The 17,973-nt window shown below is 39.6% G+C and overlaps 1 protein-coding gene across 5 annotated transcripts in view; it reads left to right on the top strand.

The window, feature by feature from the left end:
- Positions 1 to 275: 275 nt before the first annotated feature.
- The window catches only part of LOC148019648 (GDSL esterase/lipase At5g45920-like), a 114,743-nt gene continuing 97,045 nt past the window's right edge, over positions 276 to 17,973 (top strand). Inside the window, exons 1-2 of one of the 5 annotated variants that reach the window (XM_087699763.1) lie at positions 276 to 566; positions 897 to 974. In XM_087699763.1, the coding sequence (XP_087555889.1) occupies positions 291 to 566; positions 897 to 974 (354 nt within the window). In that variant the 5' untranslated portion in view covers positions 276 to 290. The remainder of the gene's footprint in view (positions 567 to 896; positions 975 to 17,973) is intronic. The other 4 variants (XM_087699761.1, XM_087699762.1, XM_087699760.1 and 1 more) reach the window with 4 other exon arrangements.

The raw sequence follows: 17,973 nt of genomic DNA, 5'->3' as shown, positions 1-17,973 counted from the left end.
GGAGAGAGAAAGAGAGAGTAAACAAAAAATTAAAAACAGAGAGAAAAAAGAGGGGAGAGAAAGATGAGAAATAGATTGTTGAGTGAAGTTTGCACGGCAACTTTGCAGCGAAGTGGCCTAGCGTTCCATTTGCATATATATTCTGCCATTAAAGTCATGCTAGTCCGGTTCTCATGGTGTGGGACTTATAGTAAAGAGTCAAGACAACCTTATATCTATATCTATATATATATATATATATATATATATATATTCTACTATTAAAGTTATGCTAGTCCAGTTCTCGTGGTATGGGACGTGCAGTAAAGAGTTGGGACAACCTTTTCTTTACATCGGCATCTCACGTACGTCTCCGCAGTCCGTTGGAAGTCCGTATTTTGACGTATGAGCCTAGTGCATGTGCGAGCGCCCCCAAACAGTGGACTCATGCACAGATTGTATTGGCTCTTGATATGGAACAGCCACTCAGAAAGTCCCTATTCGTTCTCTTTGGAGCTTCCATGACGGAATGGTCTTTCCAGCCCGGAGGATGGGGCCTCGGCCTAGCTAATGCTTACTCGGGAAAGGTCTCTCTCTCTCTCTCTCTCTCTCTCTCTCTGCAGTACCATCTGCCAAAATTTGAGGTTAAACGTCAAGCAATCTGCAAAAATTGAACATAATACTTAAAAAATTGTAGAGAAGACTGCGCGCTGGCTATGAAGAACTGTCAAACTGGAAATAAACGTCTAGACTTTTCATGAAAGGCGTTAGAAGCTGGTAGCATGAGTTCATTTTGGTTATACTTTTGTCAAACGCCATCGGTAGCCTTGGCAAAATTGTGCAACTTTAAGCTTTTTGGTATCGGAAAGCGGTTTTCTTTAACACTGTCCGGGGGTCTAATCCTCTTCTTTAATCAGGCAGATGTGGTAGTGAAGGGCTTTACCGGTTGGACTACAAGAAGGGCTTTAATGGCCTTAGAAGAGCTCTTTCCCAGGGTTTGTTTCCCTCAATATCTCAATGTTCCTTTCTAATCGAGGTGCTTGGACAATGTGTATGAATGTATGCTTGTACTGCTGGCTGGTTTGTACAAATTATACATACAGCTATATAGACATGTAGAAGTATTTATGCCTATCATTATTTACCTTCTTGTACCTCAAGTAGAAGAGCATGTGTATGAATGCATGCTTGTATGGACTGCTGGTTTGTATGAATGTATGGCTAGGCATATAGAAGCATTTGTCTCTATCATTATGTATCTTCTTGGTACTTCAAGGCGAGGAACAGTGTGACAGGATTTCTTGATTAAACTTGTGGATAAACATTAAAACAAAAATTTATGCAGCTGATGTACCTCTTGTACTTGATGGAATTCACGTGATCCTCAGGCAGAACCGTATTACTTCAACGCACAAAATAAGAATCCCTCAATACCAAGACTTGCTCGCTCAAGTACCCAAGGTCAAGGGTTTCATTGTGATGGGCATTGGTGAAGGCACCTTGTACAATATAAAAAGAGATTGTTATTCCACTTGCTTGGTTACCAAAATGGACATTGTGATGGGACCAAGCAAGAGGAGGCTCTACAAAGAGCTCAAGAAAAAGAAACAAGAAGACTATGAGAGAGCCATTAGGCTATCTTAAGAAGAAGAAATATAAGAGCCACGCTCTAGTAGATATATGAAGAAAATCTAAAACTAGCTAAGACTAATAAGAAAGTAGGAATAAGCAAAGTTAAGGAGTCCATAGCAGCATCACCCTTTGCCTTGGGTATTTTCCCTACAAAGTCAAGCTGTTGTGGTCAAACAGCAAATAGAGAGTTAAAACATTAAAAGCAAAGTCTACAAAAGGGGTGAAAGCCACCTAAACCACCCTCAACAAAAGATCATTAGAAACCAAGGCTGACCCACAAACTCTCAAGATTGGTGACATGCAGGTGGACACTTTATTCTATGTGAAGACCTCCTCCAAGAGCTCCAAGATGACAAAGACTAAGTGATGGAAGAGAGACAAGGCTATGTACATCAAGAATACAAGCATGCACAAAGCTGTGCTCCTGTAAAACAATAAAATGCAGTAGATTTGAAGATATTCAGTCCTCTACAACAAAAGGGACATGCATGCGGAGGTAGAACACTGAATTTGGCCCCCCAAATGCTTGGAATCAAGGGTAAATTGAGGATTGTTGCTGTTGTCACTTGGGACAGCAAGTGGTTTCACATTTTGTAGAGATTGTGCTTGATTTGTTAAGGATTTGGGATTTGATGTATTCCTTGAGTTTGTTGCATGGCCCACCCATTTCTTGGAAATTCGGCCTATCTCTTGGTTATACAACAAATTCTGGAATGAAGATTAAAGAGACATTGCAAGGGCCACCAGCCAATTGGTGTCAACTGCCTCATTTGAGTTGGTAATGTGCTGAATTTGTTAAATGCATCAGTTATTGCTTGCTGTGAACTACTTGTAAATCAGGGAAATCTGCCCCTTCTCTGTCAAGGAAAGATGATATCATGGTTCTGTTGTTGGGATACGTCATTTCAATTGAATAGGTGGGCCCAAAGGCATCTGATTGGAAGCCACAAGAACAAGTAATTTGCTGAAGTTGTGTTCGGCTGTCATAAAATTCAGCAAGCACGTATTTATCTAGCAGTGAAGAATCTTGCTTTGATGATGCATTGCTCTTGGAAGAGTCTCAAGGTAATGGGAACAGTTCAGTGTTTGTTCTTGGAATGGGTTCTTAGCATGGGCGAGATACTATAAATTCTGGTTTCAATCATGAAGCTGGGACTTCAAGGCCACATGATGTTGAAAATAAATAAGAAGAAAAGGACTCTGATGCTTGATTCAAGACACAGTTGATGATAGTAGTGGTACTCTATCAAAGCTTACAAAGGACCCACATTTTATTGGATTTATGCAATCCTTGAAGGACAACAAGGGTAAAAAGAGGAGGTTGTTTTCTAAAGCTTTAGGATAGCACGTATCTACAAAATTAGAGATGGATAGCCTCAAAATTTGTCCAATGTAACAAATGAGCAAATGTAAAATGCTTGCTTTAGGGCAAAGATAGTAGATTCACGGGAATCTTGGAAATTCAAACAATATGCGGTTTGGACAGCAAGGTATGCATCCAAATGTTGGACATCCGGGGTGCTTTTGGGAGTGGATTTGTGTTTTGTGCTATGGTTGGTCATGGTACTGCCCCTTTTGATATGCATATCATGGATGTATTTGATACATAGCAAGGAATGGATGGAATGCATGGACAAATGTATCCTGGATGGTTGGTGGAATGCAAGATCCCATGTATAGGCATATTACTATGGTCCTTTGTGCGCAAACAAGAATGTTTGGCAATGTATTTGGTACTTTTGGCATATTTTGTTGCACATGGAATTGGCATTGGTCCACAAAATGAAATGTTTAATGCCGGTCAAGATTGGAATGGCAGCAAATGCATTAGTTTTGCAGTCACTTGTCTACAATAATGTGTTGCAAAAGAGCATTACAAAGGAATTTAACAAAGGGGCCAAAACTATTAAGTTTGACACCTTTAGTGGCACTTAGGATGAGCTTTAAGTTTTGAGCTTTGTTGAGGAGTGTGATCCAGCCTATTGAGGGGACAACCTCACTAAAATATTAAATTATATAGGGCCACTGCTTTTCTCAAGGGAAATGCTTTGCAATGGTGAAATTCTCTATCGGTGCAAGGTAGGACACCATTCATATGGTTCAATTCAAGCAAGTGTTTGCTTCAGCTTGGTTGATGAGCACGTTTGAAGTGGATATACCACTTGATGGATATGATGTATTCCTTGATATGGCATAGTGTCATAGGGTGCATGTAGTGGTTGATACATAGACGGTGGTAATTCTTTGGTATAAGGGCAAGACCCATCTTTGGATGTAGAATCCAAAGGGAAATTTGTTTCTATTGTATCGGCTTTAGCCATTTTCAAAGTAATGAAAGATCATCTTTTAGTGTACTCAATGTTTGCAAAAAAGCCACGATGATAATGGATCAAGTGGTAATGTGTCTAAGTTGTATAAAGAGCACATAGCATTGCTAAAGGAATATGACAAATTTTTTTTCCGTCTTTGCTAGGCAAGTTGTCACTTGAAAGGTTCGAGGATCATACCATTGATTTGATCCTTGGTAATAGTCCATTGAACAAGCCACCATATAGTGTGATTGCGTCCCAACTGAAAGAGATTACAAGTTAGGTATAGGAGCTATTTAAAAAGGGGTTGATTCTATCCAATTCATTTTCATATTGCTCTCATCTTACTTGTGTAGAAGGATTGGTCACAGCACATGTGCATCAATTGTAATTTATCATGCTTTTTGAACAAAATCATGATTAAGAATTGTTTTTCAATTCTTAAAATTGATAATGTTATGGATAAGTTATAGGATTCTGCTATTTTCAGTGCGTTGATTTGAAAAGTGGGTACCATAAAATATGCATAAGACCTAAGGATGTACACAAGATAGCTCTAGGACTTCATTTGGATTGAACGAGTCCTTGGTGGTGCCATTTGGTCTAACAAATGCTCCAACCATATTCAATTGGATGATTGATAGGTTTGTTAGCCATATAGAACATTTATGGATACATTCTTGGGTGACATGATAATGCATTCAAAGAATGAAGTGGAGCATTGTAAGTAGTTGATAATTCTATTCAATGAACTCAGAAAGCTTTGGTTGCTCATTAATAACAAGAAAAACAAGTTCTTTTTGCATGAGATTCACTTCTTGGAGTTGCATTGTATACATTGATGGTGTTCAGATGGATCCTGCAAAGATTGATGCTAAATGTATTTGGCCTCATTTAAAAAATGTTTATGAGGTTCAGAGATTCTTGGGATTATGTTCTTACTATTGCCTATTCATTTGTTAATTTGTCGAAATTGCATTCCCTCTATATGCTTTATAGAAAAAGGGAGCGCCCTTTTAGTGGACGTAGGTGGAGATTTCAACATTGGAAAACATCAAAGAAAAGTTGACTTTGGATCCTGTGCTTATATTGCTAGATCTTAGGAAGTCATTTGTGGTATGATGTGATGCCTGTGGTAACATCATTGGGGTTGTTCTTATGCGGTCATGTAGTGGCATATGAACTTCGTATGTTGCATGATAATGAAAGGAATTTGCAAGTTTATGAGAAGGAATTACTTGCCGTAATTTATGCCATTTCCACATGGTGCTATCTTTTGGGGGGATTTCATGAGTGCAAATTGGTTATTAGACTTTGAGATATTTTCTTATTGAAACAAAGTTGTTTGAGAAGCATATGAGATGTATTATCCCACCTTATGCCTATTGTTATGACTTTCCTTACCAATGCTATAGCCATTTTTACGGTTGCCAAGCATCATTCTTGGCTATTGAGTCCTACCTCCATTGGTTCAAAGGCGACTGCTTCAAAGGTAGCCGTACTTTTGTGTTTTGCTGTTCTACATCCACACATTATTGCTCCAGCCATAGACAATTTGTTTGCTACCATTGACATTTTGTAGTTTTGCGATAATCCCCCAAAAGTCATAACTGGAGCTACAATTTCGTTTTCTCAATGTTTCATTTTTGGATTATGCACATTTAGGGTAAGAAAAATGTAGAGGTCGATGCACTTTCAAGGAAACCACAAATCTGGCAGTTTTTGTGGTTTATCACTTAGAGTCAGATGTTATGGAGGAATAGTACATTGGTGATTGGGACTTTGCGAATGTGTATGATCAGCTATGCAATGGTCAAAGGCACGAATATCATGTATATAAGAATAACTTTCTTATGATGTATGGTGGGTCATATATCAAAAAGCAATTGAGGTTAAAAGTGTTGATTGAAAGTTATGCTTCTCTTTATGTAGAACATAGAGATATTGTTGCTATGATGAAGGCTGTTAAGCACTTTTTCTTTTGGCTAGCTTTGAGGCATGATATTAAGGATTTTGTTCACATATGCATTGTGTGACATTGTTTTATAAGTTTAGGAAGTAGGCATATTTCGTTCCTATTAACAATGAGAGAGAGCCGTTCATTAGCCCCCTTCTTGTTTTTACTTGTAGCAAAGGCCATGAGCTCCTTCTTGGCAGAGGCATTAGGCTATCCATCCTTGAGCTTGAGAAGCTTCTTGATGTGGAGTTTGTAGATACCACAACCAGATATTTAGATGGGGATGAGAGTAACATTAGTGCCTTTGAAGCACTCATGAAGATATTTGCTAGTGCAAAAAATGCCTTAATTAATTTGCACAAGCCCTGTGGATTTTGAGTATGTGATAGTAGGTAGTTGGAATGGGAAATGTAGGAGAACTTCACTTGGGTCCCATGCAGGACTTTGGTGACATATTTTGGATGCCATGTGGGGATTGATATTACTTCAGAAGACTAGTTGATACCTTTGCTTTTGAGCATCAAAGAGAAGCTTCTTGTTTTTGGAGCTCAGTGAGTCTTTTAGGGAAAGTGGTGGTCACCAAACACTTTCTTCTTAGGACCATGTGATACATCACTTCTTGTTGGGCATTCTTTAGGTTATGCATTGGTGAGGTGATGTTGAGAAACCCTTCACCCGTAGTTCTATGTTTTGCATTTAGGGTTTCACAGTCGATAATCCGAAAAAGGGACTGGGTGCCCACAATGTGGCACCACCCTAGATAGTTGACGCCCTTTGGGCGCTACCCTAGACAGTCTCTTGCCTATTTATAGGCTATCTCTGTGACTCATTATACGGCTGATTCATTCGGTTTGTCACCTTTTCTATTCAGCCTCTCTAGCACCCTTACACCCTTCAAGAGGACATTGTGGTTCGTGGTTTGTGGCTGTCTTCATCATCTTCCTTGTGCTATGGCACCCTTGTTCCCTTGTATCACATTCACTCCATGATTCAAATCTTCATCATTCCATTCATCAAAGTTTTTTCTCTTTTCTCTTCTCTTCGCTTCTCAGTGTTTACTGAGTTCACTCTGTGTTTCTCCCCGCAAACCCTACTGTCTTGCTCGTATCTCATCTTTTGACATGGTATCAGAGCTGGATCAGCTCAAACAACGGCAAAGATGCTCCACTCCAGTGAAGGTAAAGATTGGTGGCGGGTTGGCATCCACTTCTCTTTTTCTTCCGCTGCATCAACATCTTACTTGGCGGTTGCTCTCCCCTGCACATGTTTTTTGCTGCTTGTTATCTGCTGAGAGCTAGTTAGCTCACGGGCTCCTCTCTGTTGCTAGTGGCTAGTCTCTGTTGTTGCGATTGTTCTTTGCTGTTGGCAGCTTAGCCAAACTGTTGGCAGTTGTTTTGTGCTGCTGGCGGCTCAATCAGACTGTTGGTAGCTCCTCCCTCCTACTGGCGGCTTAGTCAGGTCTGTTGGCGGCTATTCTCTACAACTCGATAGCTCCACCATATTGTTGTACCGTGCGTTTTTCTACTGGTTGCAATCTCTTACTACTGGTAGCACTCTCCCATTGGCAATTCACTTCCAGTCCTTCCACTACCCTCCCACCCCTTGAGGCAGACATTGCGGTTGTGTTTTGCACTGCCCTTACATCCCTTGAGGCGGACATTGGAGTTCATAGTTCGTGGTTGACCTCTTTCTTCTCCCGCAAGGCACATTGATGCCCATGGCTTCTTTACCAATAGATGACCAATCTATTGGCTGCTCCTATCGTGGCATCATCGGACACACCACCGATGCTTATCGACTTTGACCTTTTCTCCCTACCCCCCCCGGAGTATATGCATCTCCCAATTCGCACTACCCTTGCCACCTCGCCTTTTTAGGCCAGTGGCCATAGAGATCGTTCTGCATTGGCTATCAGAGTACTATGCTCAAGGCAATAAGGCGCATCTGATGGGTTCTAAGTTTTTTTGAGCACATGGAGGATCGATTGGGGCTACGACTATCTGGAGATTGTCACAATGCTAGCGGCAGTCTTTTTCCACCTATTTTTGGGTACAGTGGCTACCACGGCCCGCTGTTCTGCAGTCTGCTCCATCGCGAGACAATGATTGTTTAATACCGTCTCCTTGTTAGTTTGCTCCTTTGAGAGACACCAGTTGCTCGACTCCTTTCTCTTTCTCAGCTTCCCAGTCCACTCCATTGAGAAGCAACGATCGTTGCCCACTCTATTGCTCAGTCTGAGCCCCATCCTTCACCCTTGCCTACTTAGGTTTGGGAGGCCACCTTTGGGAGGTCTTCACCACCCTAGATACCTTCTTTGGCACGAACGGCAGCACTTTCTTCATCCTCAGACATTTTGGAGTCCGTGATCCATGAGTTTTTGGATTGGTCTTCACCACCCCAGATACCTTCTTTGGCACGAACGGCAGCACTTTCTTCATCCTCAGACATTTTGGAGTCCGTGATCCATGAGTTTTTGGATTTCCTATCTACCTCAGAGGGTATTCAAAGGGGGATGATCTTTCTTTGCCCTCCGAGGGGGTATCTACATCTATTGCGACTTTAGAGAGGGATCCTATTCCTCCAGTTTCAAAGGGTGTCCCCACCTACCACTCAATCCTTTGCACAGCGTGGCGGATGCCTTTTATCTTCTTCTACCCTTGGATGGGGTGGCTTTTTTCCAGTGGTCATCTTACCTTCTGATACCCTGGATCTCGAGGATCTACCTAGATCGGGGCCCTGGAGGTTCAGCTGCGACTTGGTGACGAGGCCTTCGTATTCCTTCTTGCATGGATGCATGGAGCTAGTGGCTTCTCTCTTGAGGTTGAGTTTCGGGTTCTCCAATTCACTCTGTCTACTGTTCTTTACTGCAGGTTACCTTTCTGGTGGAAATCTTGGATCTTAGGGATCCTCTACATCTTCTTCCTCCTCTTCTTGCCTTGGTCACTTAGTCAATATGGAGCCAACTCCTGAGATCGAGTACATGCCTATCCTTATGGTTCTTGGCACCACACAAAGTCCGACATTCCTCCTATTCATTGCATGTTTTCATCATCTTTGTACTAGGGTGCTTGGGCAAGTGAACAATCTCCCCAGAAGGGACATTGTCCAAACGGCACTTGGTGCATGAACATTCTTCAACATGTAGCATTCCATCTCCACCTCACTCTTCTTTTCTTCCTCTTTTTGGGCCCGAGTAGGGGGTATTGAGAAGTCCTTCACCCACAGTTTTGCGCTCTGCGTTTTGTGTTTAGGGTTTCACGTTTGCGTTTAGGGTTTCATAGCAGATAGCCCAAAAAGGGAATGGGCGCCCACAGTGTGGCGCCACCCTAGATAGATGGCGCCCTCCCTTCGAGCACCACCCTAGACGGTCTCTTGCCTATTTATAGGTTGCCTCTGTCACTCGTTATATGGCTGATTCATTTAGTGTGTCACCTCTTCTATCCAGTCTCTCCACTATCCTCACACCCCTTTAGGAGGACATTGCGGTTCGTGGTTCGTGGTTGTCTTCATCATCTTCCTTGTGCTATGGCACCCTTGTTCCCTTGTATCACATTCCCTCCATGATTCAGATCTTCCTCATTCCATTCATCAGAGTCTCTTCTCTCTTCTCTTCTCTTCTTAGTGTTTACCGAGTTCACTCCGTGTTCCTCCTCACAAACCCTACTGTCTCGCTAGTATGTCGTCTTTTAACAAGTGAAGCATCTCATCAAGAACTTTATATGGTAAGGGAGGAGATGGGAGCCCAAATATAGCGAAGGTAGCTAAGAATCTCATAGACTAGATCTAGAAGAGGGTTGGGGATCATAGATCTAGATAGCCAGAGTAATGCCTTATTGGCTAAGCTCATTATCAAGGATTTCCTTCTAGGGAAGAGCCTTCGAAGAAAATTCTAATAGGGATGCTTTAGTTTGTCATGCCTACACATGGAGGACCATGGTAACCTAGCATTCACTAGATTTTTCGGGACATTAGGGTCAACGATTTAGGGAGAAGTTTTGAGGTCAAATTTTGTAGGTGCTATGATTAGAGCACGAGATCTATTTTGTTTAGCCTCCATGAGCAACCATTGGCTATAGCTGAAGAGAAGAGGAGGCAGCCTCATCTTCAATCACTCTTTGCAATTAGAGTTAGGCCACACTCTTGGACAAGGGACTTACTCATCGTAGGGGAGACACTCTATATTGGTGGTTGTTTCAGTGGGAAACTACTACTGGTTTGCATTTTAGGAGCTATTGCAAGAGATTTAGAGGTATAGACTATAGGGTCTCAAGGGAGCTAGAGCTATGATCAAGGTTGTGATAGAGAGAGCTATAATCAAGACTAGTTTGCATTTTAGGAGCTATTGCAAGAGATTTAGAGGTATAGACTACATGGTCTCAAGGGAGCTAGAGCTATGATTGAGACTCTTTATATTGGTGGTTGTTTCAGTGGGAGACTAGTTTGCATTTTAGGAGCTAGTGCAAGAGATTTAGAGTTATAGGTTACAGGGTCTCAAGGGAGCTAGAGCTATCCTTTTGATTGTAGGACGGATACAAACACTTCTCAAACTTGGGTTGATCTTTTCTCCAAAATATTCTCCTTTTGGTCATTGCAATTGGTAGAGACATGATATTTACTATTATGGTTAAAGAGGACAGCCTCCTTCAGTGTGAAGACTTGGAATAGACAAAGCTCATAGGATGCTCTAGGCATAGGATCAAAGTAGTTGCACATTGCAACAAGCAGTGGTACATTGATTCGACCTAGCCACTTCTATGTTAGATCAATGGTGACACTAGACTCATCAAAGGAGTCCTCTTTAGAAATTTTAGTGGGATCTAGGGGAGTGGTTATGAGGGATCCATTCCTTGATAGACCATGTGACATGGCCTTTTTTAACTACACTACCAAGTTGGGAAGGAGCATTCAGATGAGGAGTATCAAAGCATAACTAGTAGCCACCTTCCATTGGCCTAGACATGATATCTCAAATCATTGTCTATTAGGCTTTTGAAGGGAAGTAGATGATAAGTTTAGGCCTAGAAATACATTGCTCTTCCTATGGCTATAGAGAATACACAAAGAAACTGCATATGGGATTGCCCTAGAGCCTAGGAGGTATGGAGGAGAGTCTTTAGGATGATCTTCCATGGCACAATAGGGACCATGGATGCTACTTGGGGGATTATAGCTTGGATCACAGATAGAGGTCCAAAATGTGGATATGAGGATGTTCAAGGGAGCCTTTATTTCCTCATCATTAGACACTATCTAAGTAAGAACTTCTATCTAGATTACTCATAGGCACAATGGACCTTGAGACATTATCATAGATGGGAGCTGATTGCTAGCATTATTGCTCGGTACATTTGGATTATGAGATGCAGCCATGCTATAGACCTTAAAGATGTATCCATAAGAGAGACTCTTTTTGAGGATTTAGACAAAGTTTATTTACACTCCCCATTGGAGATGGGAGAGGATATAGGGCAGCTCTGAGAGGAAGGGGAGGAGAGATGCCTTTTTGCAAACTTGGGATGGTGACATCTCTTTTCATACCACCCCTCATATGATTTGCATTATAGTCCACTAGATTTATTGTTCACACAACCATTGTATGTGTGATGTACTTGGCTATTTTTTATAGGGTCCTTTGTCCTTTGTATATAACCTGAGGGGAACCTTCTCCAAGGTGTTATTGATAGAATTTTCTTTTCTTTGCAAAAAAAAGTCTAGCATGGAGTGCTCAAATGCTAACTAGAAATAAGAAAGCTTTGGTTGCCTTGGGTATCCACTTATCCACATGCAGGCCTTTGTTCATATTGAGGCTACTGTCTCACAATTCACTATTATACTATAAGTTGTGGCAGGATATAAGAGGGGGCAGTAGCCTCTTTGGTGGTCATAAGTTGTAGGTGACAGCTTCCATGGCTGTTTTAGGAGGGGACCAATAGTTTTTCAGCCTTTCTCGCGATGAAACTGTGAAATTTCTCTCTCTACAACATTCTCTCTTATCCTATAGCCATCTCTTAAGTAATCTTAGTAAAATCTAGTTGAGATGCATGCTCAAAATTTATGGTAGAAATTACGGTTTGATAGTCACCTTGAGATGTATGCTCAAAATTGAGGGTCTAGGACTTGAATTTGAGTAGCTGAAATTGAGGAATTTTAGGGAGATTCAAGAGGCCAACTAGTCAATATGAGATTTGGGGTTGAATTTGTCTCTCAAGAAGCAAGATGAAGGCCAAATCCCAAGCTAACCAAGGGGCAATTTGGTTTGAAGGCTTGCCGGTTAGTTTTGATAGCAAGATGCTCTTGGTTTAGTGGAGGAGGTTAGAGAATCTCAATGTGTTCCATCCATTTCTAATAAAAGCTAAAGAAACACTATAAGGGGCACCAATTTTGGGGTCAATAAGCTATCCATTGTCCAAGATTAAAGTGGTAAAGTGTGCTATGTGAATTTTATGCTTGCTATAATTGTTGATTAATTAAGTCATTACCACCCTCTTCGAGGAAAAAGGCTCATTTCAAGGTTCCAGTGCCGGGATACCATCAAATCCTTTGACTTGGTGGACCCAATTCACTAAATGCAAGGTTAGAAGTATTGCTTTAGTGTTGAAATTGTATTCAGTTAAGCATTACAACAAGAATATTTTCAAATAGTGAGATGGAATCAAGCAGGGATCTTGGATAAGGCATGCAACATGGGCAGTAATCTGATAATGTTAGTTTAGACCAGAATGTGGGTTCTTCTACCTCTCTTGAAGTTGATGACTAGCAAGAGGAATCAAGCAGGGATCTTGGATAAGGCATGCAACATGGGCAGTAATCTGATAATGTTAGTTTAGACCAGAATGTGGGTTCTTCTACCTCTCTTGAAGTTGATGACCGGTTTAAAGATTAGCCGAGGATAATAGCTGAAATGTTTGTGCAATTGGCAAATGATCCTTAGCGCATGCGCTTTTTGAATCCCTTAAATGAGGGCATAAAGGAAAGAAGAGGAAATCATCTTTAAGAGCTTTGGGATAGCAAGATGCACTGAAGTAAGAGCCAATATAGTAGCATAATGTTCCAAATCTGGGTAGTGACTATAAGCAAGTGATTCTTGTGGGGTAATTGATAAATATGCAAGGCAAAAAATTGTTAATCCAAAGATTTTTGGACAGTAGGGCATGCTTGCAATGATGGGGTGGCTAGGGTACTTTGGTGGCGGCACTAGTTTCCATGCTATGGTGAGTCAGGGATTGCATACGGGGATGTATTGCACAACTCCTTATGTTATGTAATAACCAATGCATGGTGTGCAAAATCCAATGTATTTGGGTATGGCTGGTAATATGCATAACCTCATGTATAGCGATGTTGATATGATGTTGGGATACAAAGTGGCAAGTTTGGCAATGCATATATGCAACCCACTGTGTTTGGGTTTCATGGTATAAATGTCGGTCATGCAAATGCTCCATATAGTGCTGGTCATGAGGAAAAATGTAGCTAGTAATGGTCCAAAATATGCAAACAAGAATATTTTCTTATCTGGTGCTCCTAGTATATGAAGTATACATGAGAGGCTAGTCAACTAGATGCAATATTGCATATAAATTAAGTTGGAATTGTAGCAATATGAAAGTATAAAACATTGCAATGCTTAAGAGGGAAAAAGACATAGAACCTAGTGGAAGTTTTGAGGCAATTAAAGGTAGAGGTAAAGTTTTCATGTGCTTCTTGGTGAAGCTTCAATATCGTTTCACCTATGAAAGAATGAATATCCTTTTTGGGCGTTTTGTTAATTTAGTGTATACATGGGTGATTCCATAGCGGGTGATTTTGCAAAATACATATTTAAATTAATAAACGTTTATAAGTTTAGAGTGCGCACTCGTGATAAATTAAGAATAGGATTGATTTCTAACCAATTTATTTATGTAGTTGAAGACTGCTAGGTATTCACTTTTGTCGGTTTAATTGTATTATTTTACTAACGATTGTGAATGTTTCAGTTGATGTGTAGAGATAGCAACGGTGACAGTGGAAAGCATTGGAGGATAGCGTGTATTCAAAGCTATTGTTAATATTTTGATGGGCGTATGTCTTAGGCATGGCGCTTATATTTTGTTGCGCTTATTTATCAAGGCGCTTGATATTTATTTATTATTTTTGTATGCGCATGGGTGCACGATTTAGATATTTGTATTTGGACATTGTATTTGGATACGCTCGACTTCTTGGGCGCCCATTAGTTTTATTTCTATTTGGCACAAAAGTAAACTCAAAAGCTAAAGCATGCTATTTTGTAATTTGGGCTATTATTTGAGCTTGAAGATGATTAATATATGAAATACATGCTTTGTGGAGCGCTTATACAAGGCATGGGGGGAGATTGCACCCAATTGGTCTCTTGTTCATGTCGTGCAAGCTTTCTATATTGATTTGTGTGCAAAAAGTAGAGTTCTTTTGTTCTTGGGGACCTTCTGATGCTCATTACGCGCGCTTATGGCATCTGATCTGTGCACCAGTGGTATCAGAGCGAAGCTGAGATCGAGAGCTTCCAATCGCTTACCATCTTGCGCGAAGGCAGAGCTCTTGGAACGATCGAGCTCTACAGTCAGTTTCATCGTGAACAGTCGATATTGGTGACTTCTTGGCGGTCAAGAATCCCCTTCTGCACTCTCTAATCACGAAGGACGGGTCTGAGGAGACGGAGGACCACGTAGGTATCTTCTTCTTCAAGTCGTTTTTTCAAACAGAGATAGTAAGTTTCCATAGCTATAAAGCTTAAAAGCTTTACTTCAAAGTTTATTAAGCCTTAGTAATAAGCTTAATAAGAAGCTTTAAAAAGCTTCAGCCACGAAATTTGTCATCGAGCAGCATGAATATGTATTGGGCGGCGTCGAATTCGTCAACGACATCCTCAGATGCACAAAATCCACGACGTTTAATTACATAAGCTTTAATTCCCTAAGTTTCCTAAGTCTACCAAGCTTCCTAATCTTCCAAAGTCTACTAAGCAATCTCCAAGTCCTGCAAGTCACTGAGGTTCAAAACAAACTTATCCAACTATTCTTATAAAGGCTGTTCACACACAGAAGTACAGAAATCGTTTATTGCTCTCTGGAAGACCCTGTTCTTATTTGTAGACTTACTGAACCAATTTCAGCAAACGCAGAAGGTCATACGTAAGTCATACGAAGATTATACGAAACTCTTTCAAAGACAACGAAAAACCGCAATTGCAAAAGAGAAAGACTACAAAAGCCAAATAAAATTTATAAGCCTTGTATACCCGACTTTGAGCTACACTCATCTCACTAATCAGATTTTGAGAGTGTAAGGTCTTTTGGATTTTACAGGATGACAGAACAAAATATAGACGATTTAATGGCTGAAGGTGATTTACCTAAACCAACGATGGAACAAAAATTGGATTTGATTATGATGCAGCTTGAAGAACGAAGAGCCCAACAAGCTTTGCAAGTTCAATTGGTCAATTTGCAATGAATTACCATCGACAAAGATAGACTGCAACTCGAAGATCTTATACGACGTACTATCGATGCGACGCTCGAAGCTGAATCCATCCGCAAATAAACAAAGATAAGTAAAAGAAACTTCAAATTTTGTATTTTCAATGGATCTCGAGATGGAAAGACTGTATTTGCATTTATCAGTCAGTTTGATGATTACTTTCATGAAGAGACATATGCTGAGAGATAAAATTAAATGTGTGACTAATCATTTAGTCGATCGAGTATCTCTATGGTGGATTGTGGTTCGCAAGAGCATTGATTGTCCCACTACTTGGGAGAGTTTCCAAAAGAAGTTTTTGCAGAATTTCCTTCATTCACAATTCCATGAAAAAGTCATTAAGCAATGGGATCTTCTACAGCAAAGAGATCGTGAACCTATTTCCCAATACACTGAACGTTTTTGGAATGCCCTACTGCAACTACGCATGCTCGAAGATGTACCTGAAGCGATTCACAAACGCAAGTTTATGTCCGGCCTACTTGGACATTACTATGTTGAAGTCAATATGTTCAAGCCAACAACCCTTGAACATGCAATTTCCTTGGCTCATGACATTGAAGATAAGATTCGCGGAAGAGACAAGCGACTACAACAATTTCTAACTAATGGTAACTATGGTTTCAAGCAATTCAATTCAAATTTTCGAAGATTCAATTAAAGTCGTTTTCTTCCATCTTCATTCCATAAGTTTTGGATACTATCACTTGCTTTGCCATCAAATACCAATCCAAACCCTAAGCCATCCTTAAAGCCAAATCCTAATATTCCTAGACTTCCTGTCATTATCAACAATGTATCTAAAGCCAAACCCATAGTTTCTTATAAATGCCATCAACCTGGACATCTAGCAGCCAATTGCCAAACCAAAAAGCCGCCTGTTTATATCAATTATCTTGGAGCCTTAAAAGAAAAATAACGTAAGGAAATGTCGGATTTTAGAGAAGATGATGACATTGCTACTATTTCAGATACTTTGTCAGGTATGTTAACTCCACATTCTTTGTTGGCAATGAAATGTTTAGCGCATGGTAAATAAAATATTATTTTACATGATGATGGTAGCACACATGATTTTATTTCTGCAAAGTTAATGAAAGAATTGAATTTACAAAATGTTTATATATATTATCGCATTAAAGTAGCATTCCTAGACACAAGATATAATGGAACACAAAAGGTGTATAACTTAGAAATTAAAATTGGTGAATATACTGAACGAAATTTTTTTCCTAGTTGTACCTTTGCAGTCTAGTGATATTATCTTAGATATGTCTTAGCGTCATCAGTATAATCCCGACATAGATTATTCTACGCATCCAATTAAAATTTATTATCAAGGAAAACCAATCACATTGCATGTTATGCATGCTTCTAATAATTTTCCACTGCTTACTCATACTCAGGCTAAATGTGCATTACGTAACAGTAGTAAATCTTATTTAATTTGGGTGAATGAACTTCAAGCTAAAGAAAAGCAAATGCATCTTAGGCATATACAATTTTTTGCTCAATTTAAAGATTGTTTTGCTGATGATTTACCACCTGGACTACTACCCTTACGTTCTGAAGATCACAAAATAGATTTAATTCCAGGTACACAATCACCATGTAAAGCACCATATAGGCATAACCAAATTGAACAGAAAGAAATTCAAAATGAAATAGAGAATTGCTTAACGGAGGATTAATTAGACCTAGTAGTTTTCCATTTGGTGCACTTGTTTTATTAGTAAAGAAGAAGAATAATACTTATCGCATGTGCATTGATTATCGTGCCCTAAATAAATTTACTGTTAATAATAGATATCCAATACCTAGAGTAGATGATCTTATGGATAAACTACAAGGATATGCCATATTCAACAAGATAGATCTTAAATCTAGTTATCATAAAGTAAGATTGGATACGTCTAATATATTCAAAACTGCATTTAGAACACAATTTAGACACTATGAATTTCTAGTGATGCCTTTTGGTCTAATTAATACACTAGCTATATTTAGTCGTATGATGAATTGCATATTTTTGAAATATCAGTATTATGTTATAGTATTCTTTGATGATATATTGATATTCAGTAAAAATGAGAATGAGCATTATGAACATCTGTCTTTAGTTTTCAAGTTGTTAAAATACAAATAATTGTATGCTAATCCAGAAAAGAGCGAATTCTTTCAAACAGAAATTGAATATCTAGGTTATATTGTTTCATCAGAAGGTATTAAGGTTGACCCTAAAAAGATAGAAACAATTTTAAATTGACCCATACAAAAAAATGTGCACGAGTTACGTTCTATTCTAGGTCTTGCTAGCTTTTACAGAAAGTTTGTGCGAAATTTCTCATTAGTTGCTTTATCTTTGACCTAACTTTTAAAGAAGGGTATTGTTTATAATTGGTCTGATAATTAACAAAAATATTTTGATTTATTGAAACATGCATTAATCCATGCTCCTATATTATAACTACATGATTTCAATAGACGATTCTTCTTAGTAGTTATTGATGCTAGTGGATTTGTAATAGGAGCCGTCCTTATGTAAGATAATCATTTCATAGCCTATTCTAGCTGTAAACTGAAACCATCTGA

Source organism: Lygodium microphyllum, chromosome 19 (genome assembly GCF_053477565.2).
Source record: "Lygodium microphyllum isolate KBCC chromosome 19, Lygodium_microphyllum_v1.1.10, whole genome shotgun sequence".
Lineage (NCBI taxonomy): Eukaryota > Viridiplantae > Streptophyta > Polypodiopsida > Schizaeales > Lygodiaceae > Lygodium > Lygodium microphyllum.
This window is presented reverse-complemented; position numbering and strand designations above follow the sequence as displayed.